This window comes from Labrus bergylta, chromosome 9, assembly GCF_963930695.1.
Source record: "Labrus bergylta chromosome 9, fLabBer1.1, whole genome shotgun sequence".
NCBI lineage: Eukaryota > Metazoa > Chordata > Actinopteri > Labriformes > Labridae > Labrus > Labrus bergylta.
Window position 1 is genome coordinate 13,538,965 of NC_089203.1, and position 15,217 is coordinate 13,554,181.

A 15,217-nucleotide genomic window follows, 5' to 3' on the forward strand; every position below is an offset into this window, starting at 1 on the left:
GCCACATCAACATGACCCGTCTGGATTTGACAGCCACACAGGTTCATCGGGTGCAGTAAAGTGAATGACAAATGTGTATTTTCAGCTCCTGCTAAGCTCTGAGTGGACCTTCCCCTCCATCTTCTGTTCTCTACCGCCAGTCTATTTGAGCTAAATCTGAACACATCAGACTAATGCTACAAGACATATCAAGAGGCTCCGTGAGAGCAGAGAACTGATGTCTCAGGAGGATGGAGAGAAGATTGAAATACTTTTTCTTTTCTCTCTTTCAAAGGAACACATCCAACAGTTTTCATCACATTCAAAATACAATTAACAGCAACTTAGAGGCTATCCTTTCTAAAGTGTGTGTGTGTGTGGGTGTGTGTCCTCAATGCTCATAGCTTTAGCCATTTACAGCAATTCTTGAATGAAGAAGCACAGAGCAGCAGTTTATTCAATTAAAGTTCCCCAGGGTGTGCAGCTGCAAATGAACTGCAGCCTAACAAACTCCCACCATCACACATCACTCTGCTAATCAGACAGCAGCCATGAGGCGTGCACCACACTCTGACAGTTCATTTTCACTGCATGGAGGTCTGTGCATCCGCGTTATTGTGTACACAAAGAGAAACTTTCTTTGTATGAAACTGTATCGGTCTTTAATAATCAAACAGCTAAAAGTCTTGCTTTAACCACCTGAAATCTTTAATTCATATCTCTTTGCATGATGTATTGTTTAAAGGTATAGTACTTTAGAAAATCTGAATAAGTAGAGTAACAGAGCGTGAAGTAGAATGTAAAGCCATTTTAAATGACAGACAAAACTGACATATCATTAATGTGATAAATAATGTGATCACGATAAGGTTTAACATTTGAAGAAAGTCAAATTCAAAGATTATTATCTACACATGAGATCTGGCTCTAGATCTTGTCAAAGCTATCCAACCTAAATAAATCTACAGTTTTCTCTGTTGCCTTTAACCACGTTACATGATCCCCATCAGTGGGTGGAGTTTGTCACGGGGTTAAATATTTAGAATATACCGTATATTGGACTTTTTTCACATGTGCTTTTAGGTGACAGCTCCAGAAAAGCCAGAAGGTGGGCTTTAAGTTGTAATTTTCCCCTCAGTGTCGTGTACTGTATTTGTCTCTTCATGCTTCAAGCTTTGGTAGAATCCCTCAAAAAAAAAATAAATGGTGAAGCGCTGTAGGAGCAGGCTTTCTCTGTATGAGTTAGGAGACTGCTGCACACATACAGAGTGAGGAAACGGCTATAATAATGGTGAATGTATTTGGGTCTCCCGAGCGATGAAAGCCTAATTCACATGAGAGGCTCCATTAACCTCTGAATCATCTGCAATACTTTTACATCCTCTTTATACACTCATTGCTGAATTAACCTGCATGCTGTATTAGAGAGAGGTTGCTCATATTATTTTATCTCAGTTAAATGGTCCTATGCACCCACACAGGGTTTTTTTTATTTATTATTCTGCCTGGTTAGCCTTTATTTAAGGCGGGTGGAGTCGCTAAACTCTGCGCAACCTAAACAACAAGAAATCCCCCCACATAGTGCTGGGAGGAGCCATACTCCGCAAAATAAGTGAAACATGTGCTTTATTCACCGTAGCTGTATTTAGCTTCAATATTAGAAAAACGATGTCAAATGCACCCTGCACAAACGCTCACATCGAGGAAGCTTATTCAGCGACAACATTAGCTCCCACACTTCTTTGAGGGGTGCCAGATTTAACACAGCATGTGTGTGTGTGTGCGCATGTGTATAGAGTGTCTTTGCAGCACTGTGACAGCAGTGGGAGGAAGGAAGTCACACGCCATCTCATCCTCCATGAGCTTCTGTCCCCGAGGTTGGCTGGTTACATAACTGATGCTAACACAGAACAGTGGCCACCTCAAGGGAGCTCTGTCACACGTAAATGTCCCCACACACAGATGTACCTGCTGCTGTGAGAGAGGCCTGCAGACCTGCTTGAGCACATGAAAAAAGAAGATGCTGTGACATGGTGCATCAAATCATGATGTTATTGCTTATGAAATGTAAAAAAGGGAAAGTACACTTTGATCATGAAGATATGATGATGATGATGATCTTGACTTATGTGCTTAGTGGATGTCTTGACCATGGAGTCAAAAAACCACAATGATGATATCCTTTTTTTTTTTTTTTTTTTACAAACAATAAGGTGACAATTTCATTCTGTTTGCTCAGGAGTCAAATAACTAAGTCTAGACAGCTATGTGATCTAATTATAATGTCTGAATAAGTTGGACCACCACACACATGATTAAAAAACAATAACCCTGTACTTAATCTCCACATTATACACTCAACATAACTCTAACTGATTTAAATCTTAATCAAACACAAATTGTTATCAGAGAAAGTGTTTTTGAACATCTAATGCCAACATTTTCAAATTTTCACTGTCCCCCTTTTTTATGATTTTTGTATGAAGTTGAAGGACTATTATTGGATAAACACAATGGTAGACTCTGAGCTGTAAGCGGGGACCATGTTCATTAATTGTTAATTATCAATGTTAATATTTTGAAATACATTTTTAACGTGGACGTTCATTTGAAAATTGATTATCCAAACATTTAAATTCCGTTTCTGCTAACGCCATCTCGCTACTTGAATTCCCCTTCAACCAACTTAAGTCAAGTGACTTCTGCTCCTGACTCTCCGTAGAGACGAGAATACCGTCACTGTTATCCCCTTTAAGTCAACTGACAAATCTGCATCATGTGCATGTCTTTCTGTGAAAGAAGTTCAAACTTCTCACCACTATCTGTTGCTGGCTTGCGCAGCGCCACTGATTTGCCTTCGTCTCAGGCTCTCATTGGCTATGGTTGCCTAAAGTAGGAACAGTGAATGGAAGGTCCTAATTGGTCAAATGAGTTGTCAATCGAAAGTACAGAGAAGTTTAAAATTGAATGGAACAGCGGCGGAACTTTTGAAGCTATCCGTGGAACATTGTGATGTGTTTGGATTAAATATTTGATTGGATTTTGAAGATGGGTGCACTTGCTAATGTAGCAGGGCCAATAATATATACAAGCAAACACACTAAGCTTAAAGCTGGAATGCCATATTAAGAGTGCGCTACTGAAGAATGAACAAAACATCAGAGGCAACAGGGCTCAGTTAGGTGATAATCTCTCCTAAACACTATGATCATGATGATTATACAGGAGTGAAGCTTTCTCAGTCATTAAGTCTGTCAAAACACTACACCCTTTCATGCCTCCAAGGCTCTTTTGTGTCCCACTCTCGCAGATGGACACAACCCCAAACAAAGACACACACACACACGCACAGACTTACAAGGATTGTGTGTGGGTCAGTGCAGCAGTGGTGGTTGAAGACTGGAGCAGAGGTCGACCGCGCCCTGCTATTATCCCCTGAGTACTGCATGCTCTGTTTAAAGGCAGCGCTGTGGCACCCTGACTGATGGCTCAATAGAGGCCTGCTGGGCTCTTACGAGCAGGTGAGGAGTCAGACGAGCCAGAGGGAGAACACACACAGAGATATGCAGTGTCTGCACACAGACAACACACACACATACACAGGTGGACACACAAATGCTGTCAGTCAGTCATAAGTGAAACGGAGAAACGAAAACCTGCACATGCACAGCGGAGCACACATACATGCAGGAATTTATGACTGCGCACACACACACACACACACACACACACACACACACACACACACACGCTGACTGTGTGGTAAAAAGCCAGTCCGGCCCTCCTGGGAGCGAGCCCTTGGCCAAAGAGAGGGGGAGAGGAAGCAGCTGGCTGCTGGAATACTTCCTCTCCTAACACTGCAATTTCCTCCCAAAGGCACACCTGGGCAAGCACTGCTTCACACATACGTATAGTATCTGTGTGTGTGTGTGTGTGTGTGTGTGTGTGTGTGTGTGTGTGTGTGTGTGTGTGTGTGTGTGTGTGTGTGTGCAGAGTACACACGTGCGAGTATTTTTGCACTTGTGTATGTGCTTGGTTCTTAGTGAGTGTTTATGCTTGGCTGCACGTGTGCTTGTTTATGCAGGTATGTGCTAAAGCAAACAGCTAATCCAAAGCTGTTCCCTCCTGCCCGATAAAAAAGCCATATTATTTTATAGCATGACACATTATTACATACATAAAACACATGTTTTGTCCATAATGTAAGCTGTGAATTGGAGTGTGGTTCTGCTGCTCTGCTGACCTGAAATCACTGTTGCTTCAATGTAGCACCACTGAACAACCAGCGGGTCTGTACCCTGTTACGACTGGTTCTATTGGCTGGAAAACAAAACTAAGAGTCACCGCTGTACCATGACAATTGTGGAATCAGACATTTGTGAAGTTAAATTAAAAAATATAGAAAAAAAAACCCAAAATTGAATAAGTTGATCTTTTTTTTGTGCTCTTCACGCACTAATTCCTGTAAGTCTCAATTGAGTGATTTCTTTCCTGAATAGGGTATACTTATGTTCTGGACCGTTTTCATGAGTTTAACAGACACTATTTTTAACCACACTATAATGGTCACTGAAGTTTATGCGTGCAAACTCTGGAATTTGCTGCAAAGCAGTTGATTCTTTCTGTAAAAGCTAAAAAATGCTCCCCGTCAGCCAAAACCTGGTAAAAAAAACTTTGTTTACATAAAGTATAAACAGAAAGGAATTCTCTTTTTATAACTACTACTTTAGGAGCTTAGAAAAACAGCTTTTACATTCTCAGGATTATTTATTTCACGCCAGAGCTTCAACAGTCAGTTGTGCTTTAGGACGAACAAGAAGATGGTGCGGCATTGGGAGTATTTCTGGGCCAGGTAATAGAGCATCTAATCCTACAGTTAGAAAGAAGGACAACCTGTGGACAGGCAACTGGACGGGTTCAAAACAGATCAACAGTCAGTTACAATATTTTAATCAACTTTATAAGGAGATAAAAAGTGTGTTAACCTGAAATGTGTAAATACCTCCCAATGCAAAAACTGTATATTAGTAAAGAATAAATGTTTTTCAATATATAATATATGTTTCTTCATCCCTGGTACTGGCTGTTCTTAGCTCATTCTCAGAAGTTAGCTGCATAATGGTGTTGTTGATATTTAGGGGATATCTATTTATCTTGTTTTAATTGTGCTATGTTGTGTTTTTATTTAATATCTTTGCACAGTGAAACCAAAACACAATTTTCTTCCCTTTGCACGCATAGGTTAGACAATAAAGTATTATTCTATATCTGGGATTCAAATAACGGACAAGCTGTCCTGCAAAAGGTCTGCAGGGAAACCCTGTTTCAACCGAAGGTTGAGTTCAGGCCATTTCCGTGACGTGTGTGTGTGTGCTCGCAACTCTTAAGTGCTTAGTCACGACTGTCCTCTTAAAAACACTTTGACTATACGACTGTCCTTGTGTCACACCAGCAGAGACCGAGCCAGAGCAAGGAGGAAAGACTAAAATGTGTGAGAGAGATAGAAAAGAGAGTGGTTTCCTGAGGGAGGCACCTTTATTTTCTGGATGTGCGAGGCAGAAATTAAGCTACATTGACTAGCACCACTGGCCTCTTTCTGACCCTCTCAGGCTTCCTCTCAACTCAGGCTAACGCTGATTCGTCACTGTATCCATACTCTAAGTGGAGAACAGCAACACGAGAACAACAGTGATCTAATAACAGTACACATCAGCAAAAACAATAAAAAGCAGAATACAGTAAAGCACGAAACACAGGACAGCAGCACCTGAGGGTTAAACTCATTCTGTCTTTGTGTAGACACACGGGTTGCTGTGTTGCTGCCTCAGACCTCCGCCCTGTGTCAGTCCACCAGCTAATTGTAACTTCCTTTGCCCAGAGGCTGCAGGGAGCCTCTCTGCTCAGAGAACAACACAGACCTCTGAAATGTCAATGAAAAGAAGTCAGCTGCAAAGGACTACAGATTTGATATACGATTCTGTGTACAATACACAAGTGCAGAACTGAACTTGATTGTAAGTATGCTACCAAAATAAAACACAAAATATGCATTTTTCAAAACACTGGCAGCTTATCAAGAAAGTGATGATGCAGCTCATGGGTGTATGTCTTTTCTGTAGTGATAAACAACCTAAACAAGTACAACAGTAAGACGATGGGTTTTTTATCATAATAAAATGCTGACTTTTATGTATACTATCTATTTGGGAGTTTAGTCTAGGTAGCCATCTAGGTGCAGGGGATTATGGGAAAAAACCCTCTGGTAGTCCATCTGTTTAGGCATGTCCCAGTACCCTGGACACAACACTGCACTGGCACGCATACATACGCTTGTAAACATGCAGTTAAAGCAGTGCATCCACACAGACAGCAAGTCCCACAAGACAAAATACAAAACCCCCCCTAACTGCCCAGCCTCAATAAAACAACAACTAAAAAAAAGTAAAATAATCACCCTGCGGTTGTGTGCTTCTGCCAACAACACAAGTTGCAGTTGTGTGGGTTCATTGAGAAAACAAAAATCCGGGGAAAACAGTAAAATCTTTAAGTCCACATTCACATGCTCGGTCATTTAAGCTGATTCTTATTAGATCACAGAAAAATGTAGTTAGTAAACATAGAGTATGTAGAATATGTAGCGTCTATGGCTGCAAAGATAAAGAATCCATACAATCACCACCAATTCAAGATCATCAGATCATCAGAAAATATTAACACCAAGTCAGCATCTGTCCAAAAATGTAAACGTTGATCTTCAAACAAAGACACTGGAAGTCTGTCAAAATGAAGGGTGCTGAGGGGAACACAAGCTTTACGGCTGAATTTTAATTTCTGGGGTAATTTATATCTAAAAATCATCAAGACAAATGTATCATTGTTCAAAGTTTACAGTAACAGTGCAAGTAGTCTAGTAACCTACTCAAACATAAGACAATATATGGATAACACCTGGATAATAGCATGTTAAGGAAGGAAAGACTGTGTAAGTTTCAATGACTTTTAGTGACTGACAGAGATTATCATGCCTGGTTTGGATGTCGTAAACATCCAAATCCTAATAATTGTATCTCTATTTGAAGTGGGAGTTTCAGCCAAATTTAAGAAGTTGTCTGGTGGCGCAGGTAGTGCGCACACCCCATGTACAGTACGGACGCTAGTGTTCCAAGTGGGCGATCCAGGTTCGAATCTGACCTGTGGCACCTGTCCCGCATGTCATTTCCCACTCTCTATAAAAAAATTAAAAAAAACCTTTAAAAAAAGAAAGAAATTCTCTAAATGTTTTCACAAGATGACAAGAATGTGCCAACAAAAGTAAAACATGAAACCATAATGCCACAGGTCATGTCTCATCTTTCGATGAGGCAGACAAAAAAAGGTCTGCCTCGATATTATAAAAAAACAGGGAGGAGAGATAAATGTTAAATAAAATTAGTAGAACTGAGAGTCGTTGATCAAATCCACCCATAAAAGGAGGAGATGAGATCAAATTGTAGGGGGCGGAGAGAAGACAGATTGAAGGATGGAGCTCTGTCCGCCCAGCTAAAAATGAATGGCAATCCTTCATTTTCTATCGCCGCACCGATTAATTGACGAATGTGCCACATTCATAATACAGCCAGCTCTCTCCACTTAGGACATTGACTCACACCTCCTCAGCTTATGGTCTAAGAAAGCGATCAATCTCGCGCCTTCTTCGTCTCGCTTTCTCTCCTCTCTTTGGGCTCCTCGATTACCTGGCTAAATATAACCTCCATTCCTCTGTCTTTAGCTAGGAAATGAGTCCAGCATTCAATAACTGGCGGTGAATTAAGAAGGAGATCTCCAGAAATGATTGATTGATTATTAATTAAATCCCTAATGTGCCTGATTGATCTACAAGGGGATGTGATCGTCTGAGGAGGAGAACATGACAGACGAAAAGGGTGGAGGATGTTTGGGGGGGGAAAAAGTAGTGTAAAGGCAACAGGATCCATATTGTGTTATGTGAGCATGTGTGTGTGATATTACAGTGATTTGATGTAACAACTGGAAGGTGAACCGTTGTTTACATAATGTTGTGGTCTAGAATAGCTGAGATAAAAAGGAAAAGACAAGAGAGAGAGAGAGATCCACATCAAATGCCACTGGGAGCAGCACATGCTGGCTGGTCTTTCTGTCTTTCTGTCTGTCTATCTGTCTGTCTGTCTGTCTGTCTGTTTAGCCTTGAAAAATCCCAGCACTCGAAGCCAGACTACCACAGAATTCATGCCCACGCCACACAGACACGCACACAAACAGACACACACACACACACAAACACACTGTGGCCTGTTCTATCCTACGCTATTGATCTGCACCCCACTCTTCATTAGAAAGAGAGATTCAAAGGCAACAAGGAGCAGTGAGACGTGTTGTGTGTGTGTGTCGGTGTGTGTGTGTGTGTGTGTGTGTATGTGCAGACAGCTCACATGTGTGTTCACAAGCATGAGTGTATGATCAAGGGAGTTCTTTAAGCTGCGTGTGGTTACATCCTGTACGTGAGTGTGTGTGACTTTAGGTGTTTCAGAGTGTGTGTGTGTGTGTGTGTGTGTGTGTGTGTGTGTGTGTGTGTGTGTGTGTGTGTGGCTGTTCTGCCAGGTATCAGTAACAGTGGGAGCAGATCTGTGTTACTCTAATGCAGTCTGTCCTCTCTGGGTGTTCCTATGGAAACTCTCTCTCTCTCTCTCTTTCTCTCTCTCTCTCTCTGTATATTATTAGACATCCTCGCATCTCAGAATAGGAAGACACAGATCTCATCTATGGAGATACACTCGTTATGAAGCACCTCAACTCGCTCCTGTACATCATGGAAGACTCGCTTCTGTGAGAATATTTTTGGCTTTGGTGATTAGTAGAGGTGCAGACTCTTGCACTGGTCGGGTTCACGATTGATTAACTTGTAGGCGTCGGATCAATCACAGTGATCAGGCGGCTACTTCTTCTGCTGACACAAGCCTAAGGCATGCAGTGCAGATTTTTTAACATCAACTTCAGCTTTTAAACCCTGACAGTTCAGCTCACAATAGTTGTTATTATAATATAAAAGATAATGTTTTCCATTGCTCTTTTTCTTAATGTGGCAACTTTCAAAAACTGACAGACATGAAAGTGTTTTTTGGTCTACACTGGATTAGTACGCCATGTTTCACCTCTCCTCCGATCTTCAACCAGTCCAGTTGCCTTTGGATCAATCTTTAAATTTACCATGACCTGGGTGACTGAGAACCTACACAGACATACTGGATTATGAGTTTTATATAAAATGGTTTCACGTAAAATGGTCCCCTCAGACAATAACTGAAAAAAATTCTGACGCTTCTAAACTTTTTAATACAAATGTTACTGTGGAGAGTAAAATAATAGTGCAGCATCATTTAGTGCTCTTGAAGAAATCAAACATTCCACTAAGAATCGTGCAATTAACGAGACACTTCTGATGTTTCCTAACGTGTTCAAGTTACATCATGTAATACAAACAAGCAAAATAAACCACTGATTGAAGCCTCCACTTATTTTGCAATACGGTAAAAGTAAAAACAAATGTATAATTCTGCTCAATTCATCTGCTTCAAGTGATTCAAGGACAGCTCCATGAATTTCAACAACCTCTTTTGAATGCATTAGAGGCCACATTTGGTTTCTTTTTATTTGACTGTAAAGGAATAACATTGGGGAGGAAGACAAGGGAAACTGAAACATGAAAATATTATTTCAGTTAAAACCTTACTAAAATAATAAAGCACACATTTTCCTCCTCTCCCTTTAATCATTGAGCTGCTACGCCATGTTTAACTGTAAATATTATGCTTCCTCTATAACTTCTTCTTTGTTGTTGTTTCACTTTATTGATTTCATCAGTAAAGTGGGAAACAAAAGGAGGCACACATGAGAAGAAACCAACGACTTGAGTGCCAGCTGTTAATTGTTAACTCAGCCAAGGCAGCGTATAATTCTATAATAGACACAGAGTGTTCTACCTCTCCAGTCCAACAAGCGTGACTCCATGTGTCACTCCTCTATCGACTGAAAATTAGTGCAGTGACAGGAGGATGTGTTTGAGTGCATGTAGGTGTGATCTTTTTGACAGCAGGGTGTGCTCACACTGTGAATCACCATCTTTGCATACAATAGTTTGATGTGATTATATAACAAGGTGTACATGAGAGGGAGAATAGGATTATTTCTGGAGAGAATAGATGGTTTGTATTGTTTTAGAACCTGCTGCAGAGAGCTTTTATTTCTGCGAAAAGTCGAGAAAAATATTCACATTCTGCTGTTTTTTAATTTATGCTGAATGAGCTGGGATTTCACATGCAGTTAGAACCATTTAATCACTTCAAAATGTGGTTATTTCAAGGCTAAATGTACAAGATGGAGTTAAACAGAGCACAGTGCGGCAGGGTGTGTAAAAGTGAAGGCAGGCACGGACTGACCTCTGGAGTGGTAGTCTGCCGCTGCACTGCTGATGGGCGCTTTCTTTACAGCCGAGGAGCGATACACGACGTGTGTCCTTCCTCCTTTGCCCTCCTCCTCCTCCTCTTCTATCACTCCATCGCCCCTCTCCACCGGTTCAATGAAAAACTCCTCCTGCTCCATCCTGATCATACCAGCCTGAAAGAGAGGATGGAAAAGTTAATCAGTTGACATTAATTCATCAGTTGACGACTGAACTCTGGCATTGTGTTAATATGTGTCACTGCCTCATACAACAACACAACTCCAAAATCCTGCTCCTGTTTTGTTTGCTTCTCTGCCTCCATCTATGCTCATGTCCTATCTTGGTCTGACATTTAAAAAAAAAAAAGAAAAAGGAGGGGACAGCAGTGATCCCTCTCAGGGTCCAGGGGAGGCCTAGAGTGGCACCTGGCATCTAAAATGGCTAGCACAACAGCAGGAGATGAAACTGTTCCTCTCCCATCCTCAACTAACACGCTCTGTCAGGTAATTCCCCATGTCCGCCCCACACGCACACACACACACACACACACACACACAAACAGGCACAAACTCAGACTCACAGGGAAAGAGTGAAGCTAAGACACTGAACCAAAACATGCACGCAAAAAAAAAGAGTTGCTTGCACACACACGGGGAAAACAGGACTGGGAAAATTGCCCGTCACTCTTCCTTATTCCATCTGTCTGTTTAAGACAACTGGTAATTACCACGGCAACGCACTGCTGTAGAGGGAAGCCATGGGGGAGAACACGCAGAGAGGATGGAGAGGCTTTTGAGAAGGAGAGCGATAAATGAAGTCCAGAGAAAACATTGATATGATCAGCACTTGTCTGTGTCTCTTTCTGCTGATACAGGAAGGAAGACACGATGAGCAGCTAGTGAAAAAAAAAAAAGCACACACATGTACACAAAAGTATACATTACCCAGGAATGTGTGTTGAAAAGGTGTGTGGCTTAAAGTGCACCAAGTTCTGGTAAAAGACACTCAAAGTCTGAAATCCCACCCTGGGGCACAATGACAATGAAATATCTCATTATATTGATCTATAACACACTTAATGCATATCACATTTTAACTTTATCCAGAATAAATATGATATAAATACAGTGTAAGTAGCCTTAAAGTGCTACACAATATGACATTCACAGAGGAAAATCTGAGTTTTTATAGAGAATAAAAGCTTGACATCATTTTCCTGAAACCTTCTTCCTACTCTGAATATTGAATGTACTTAATTCTATTTTGTAATTCCACACACATACCTCTGTTTATTGTTTTGGTTCTCCTTTATCCATTTGTGTATTTGCTGATTTTAATGCACTGTGTGTTCGTTTGTGTGTCTTGAGTTGTCCTTATACAGACTGTGTGGAATTCAGCAAATCCTTTTAGAACAAATCTGTGCAACATGTCGAGGTGTATTACAGTGGATTCTGTTAAACAGGTTTCAGGGGCTGGGCTTATCAGAAAACTGTCTGATGAACAATAGAAATGGGGATATAACACACACTGGTGCTTATTGAAATAATTACTTCTAATAAGTTGGTTTGTGCTGGTTCACTTTCTTGCTTCTGAAAGGTTTTGAAAGTCGAACTATCATAAAGGTTACAATCCTTCGTCACACTGGCCGCAGGATTCACTCCCAATCCTGACGCTTTTTGGAGTCTTGTCACCCCCCCCCCCCCTCGCCCCCCACTCTCTTCTCCTACATTTCCTGTCACTCTATAGTTATCCTATCCAAATAAAAGCAAAAAGCCCCTGCAAAAAAACATATACGTAACAAAATGATTTGCTTACATTTTTTTGAGTTCGCTTCTGCTGACTGAATGTCAAAGTCATGAAGGGTTTAGAGAATTATTTTATTTATTGTATTTGCTTTATAAGTTGCATTAAGTTTTACTGTCCAGGTCATCTATCACACTTTAATCAAAGTCATTTGACTTAACATAAATGTAAGAAACTAGATATATAATACACAAATAGCTCTGCATTTGCATTATTCCTTTAAATATGTCAGGTGTCCACTGAGTGAAGTGTGGTCATGAAAGAGGTCATATCAGTGGCCATTACTGAATCTATGGTATCACTTGTCATCAACAGCACGGACCCACCACTGAGCCTGAACCAAGGTTTTCTTTATGTATTTATGCGCCTAGACCATACAAATCTATTCTTTTATGGACACAAGTATGCTTATTTAATCCTTTGAGCTTTGAGGGAAGTGGGGTATAAGAGCTTGTATGCTCCCTGAATACCTCAGAGAGGCTCATTTGAAAAGGAGAGGGATATTAGGAAAGAAGCCCCTCGGAAAGAGGAGAAGCTCTTTTTCTTGCCTTAACTCTCGCCATCGCCCAGTCCTCTCTCTCTCTCTCTTTCCCCCCTCTCTCTGTCAGTCAGAGCCTTGGTCCCGGAAGGATGTCGACAAGCCACTGACCTGCCCTCTCTCTCTCTCTCTCTCTCTCTCCCTTCCCCCCATTTTCTCTCTCTATCTCTCCACCTCTCTCTCCCTTCTCATCCCTCCATCTCCCCAAGTCGTGGTGCGGCATTCCGATCGGAGCTGATGGATCTGCGATGGTGCATGCATTCCCGCTCCAGAATACCAAGCAGTGGGGAGAGGAGTGCCGTGTCAAAGAAAAAGATGACATGTGGGACTGGGAGACATGGTAGGATCGATCGCAGCCGCCATAGAGGGGGTAGAGAGTGAGAAAGAGGGGGAGGTGTGAGGGAGCTAAGGTGGTGGACATGTCCTTTGGAAAGCTGAAGTGAATAAAAAGCATTTCATATTTTCCATCACTTCATTAGCGAGAGGCATTGTTTTCAGCTCCTCTAAGGAAGAGCAGCTCTAGTCGAGGGGATTGCAGAGAGTCCAAGAGTGTCACAGAAATTCAAAGATATCTAATTCTAATTGTCAGTACTCAAAGCCTCATGGGTTGAAGGGTCAAACTGAATGTAAAGATCAGTCATAATGACGTAGTGTTTGTTGGGTCTTCATGTTTGTCTACATGTTTGTCACATATTAACGGATGCTTTTAACCATGTCCCCTAATAATGTAACTATAACTACTCTTTGGTGCTTTAATTCTTCTGCTAACCAATCAAATTGTACTTTGCTTCTATATTTACCAGATTCTCCTGTGCTATGGTGTGTTAAGAGGCATTTTAACCTCCCCAATATGTTCGGAAGACGATCGGGGGCCGCCCCTAATTTGATATCGTAATTGTTAAACGTGTTCAATATACACGATCAGAAATCCTGTTGTGTGGGAAGAATACCGAGGCCAGCTGAGCAAGGACTCTGTGAATTGATACGTGGAACTTAACAATAGCCAACAGGGAAGCAAGCTGACTGAAGCAGGAAGCACAACACACATTGCCATGGCGACAACAGTAAGCATAAAGTTAGATGGATGTCATAAAATTCAGGACCAACACGAGTGTTTACACAACATGTCCTTGAAAAGAAAACACAATCCAGCTGACAAGGAAAGGAGTTTGAAAAAAATATATTTTGGGTGTACCAGCTAACAGCTAGCCACATTTAGCTTGACCATTATGTTTGTTTATTCTTAAGCCACATTCTTTACCACGTTAGGTTACCCGTTTTGATAGTCGAGACTCTGGTTGTAGGTGAATGAATCGGTTAGTGTGTGGTGTGCTGAGTTGGATGTCTTGTTGCACACCACACGCTATCAGAACTGAACTGTTAATCTGTTGTGATTTGTCGTCATGTGTGGGCTCTCTCACATTTTCAAAATCGTTCAAGATTCAAGATTTTGAAAATCTTTTAGTGAGTGACAGGCCTCAGAATGATTCTTCCATGACTCTGCTGTTCAGGGATGTTGCGACATAAGCTGTCTTTTTGGCAGCTGTTCTTTGGTAACTGTAAATTCTTATAGCTCCTTTGGTTGATGAGAGTGACGTGTTAAAATGGCTTGAAAAGAGTTCCTCCTTGAGCACCAATGTTGTACCAGGAAAATGTGCCTCAGAATAACCCTGATTCAATTTCTATGTAAGACCAACAGCTCTTTCAAGAACTCTCTGGTCTAAAGAACCACTTTTTAAATAATTCAATTCATGGCTAGTTAGAAGCATGTGTGTATAAAGATCCTCACCCTCAAATATTAAAATATTTACTTGTGTTTTTTCAGGTCTGAATGCAGCCTTGGTGCCCCAACAGATTGCACGACATGGTCTGTTTTAACTTAGACATATAAGTAGTAATTATCTCGGTGCGTCTAGAGTTGTAGTTCCTGCCCTTGAATACAATTTTGTTAGAAAAAGTATGATCACCAATAAATGTGTGTCTGAATGCCAGCTATAGAAGCTGGATGAAGTGACCGAGAAACAAGGTTATTGCTACAGGGGCTGCTACACACTGCTACAGAGAGGCAGTGCGCCAGAGGGGGTTCAGTGCCATGCTCAAAGGCACCTCGGCAGTACTCTGAAAGTGACCTGGCACCTCTCCAGCAACCAGACCAACTTCAATACTTTGGTCCGCACCGGGACAGGAACCGTCGATGGAATGTGACCATTTCAATGCCAGTGGAGGCTCTGAGTAAAGCAGATGAAGAGCTGACTTATTTAGTCTTCTCCACTGTCAATATTACTCTTTCATTCTCCTTCTGCTGTTATTGGACCTTGCAGTATGTTGAGGGTTTAGAGAATTCTGATATACGTAGAAATAGGATTTTAGTATAACTGTCCTTTCTTCTTCCTTGTCTGCCATGTCATCAGTCCTTGAGAAAAAATATATTCAGCTGCTGA

At 41.3% G+C, this 15,217-nt stretch overlaps 1 protein-coding gene across 2 annotated transcripts in view; it reads right to left on the reverse strand.

The window, feature by feature from the left end:
• LOC109993525 (A disintegrin and metalloproteinase with thrombospondin motifs 2) overlaps positions 1 to 15,217 on the reverse strand; it is a 111,841-nt gene that overhangs the window by 49,539 nt on the left and 47,085 nt on the right. For both annotated transcript variants that reach the window (XM_065958513.1, XM_065958512.1), the window contains exon 3: positions 10,431 to 10,608. In XM_065958513.1, coding sequence (XP_065814585.1) covers positions 10,431 to 10,608 — 178 coding nt within the window. The remainder of the gene's footprint in view (positions 1 to 10,430; positions 10,609 to 15,217) is intronic.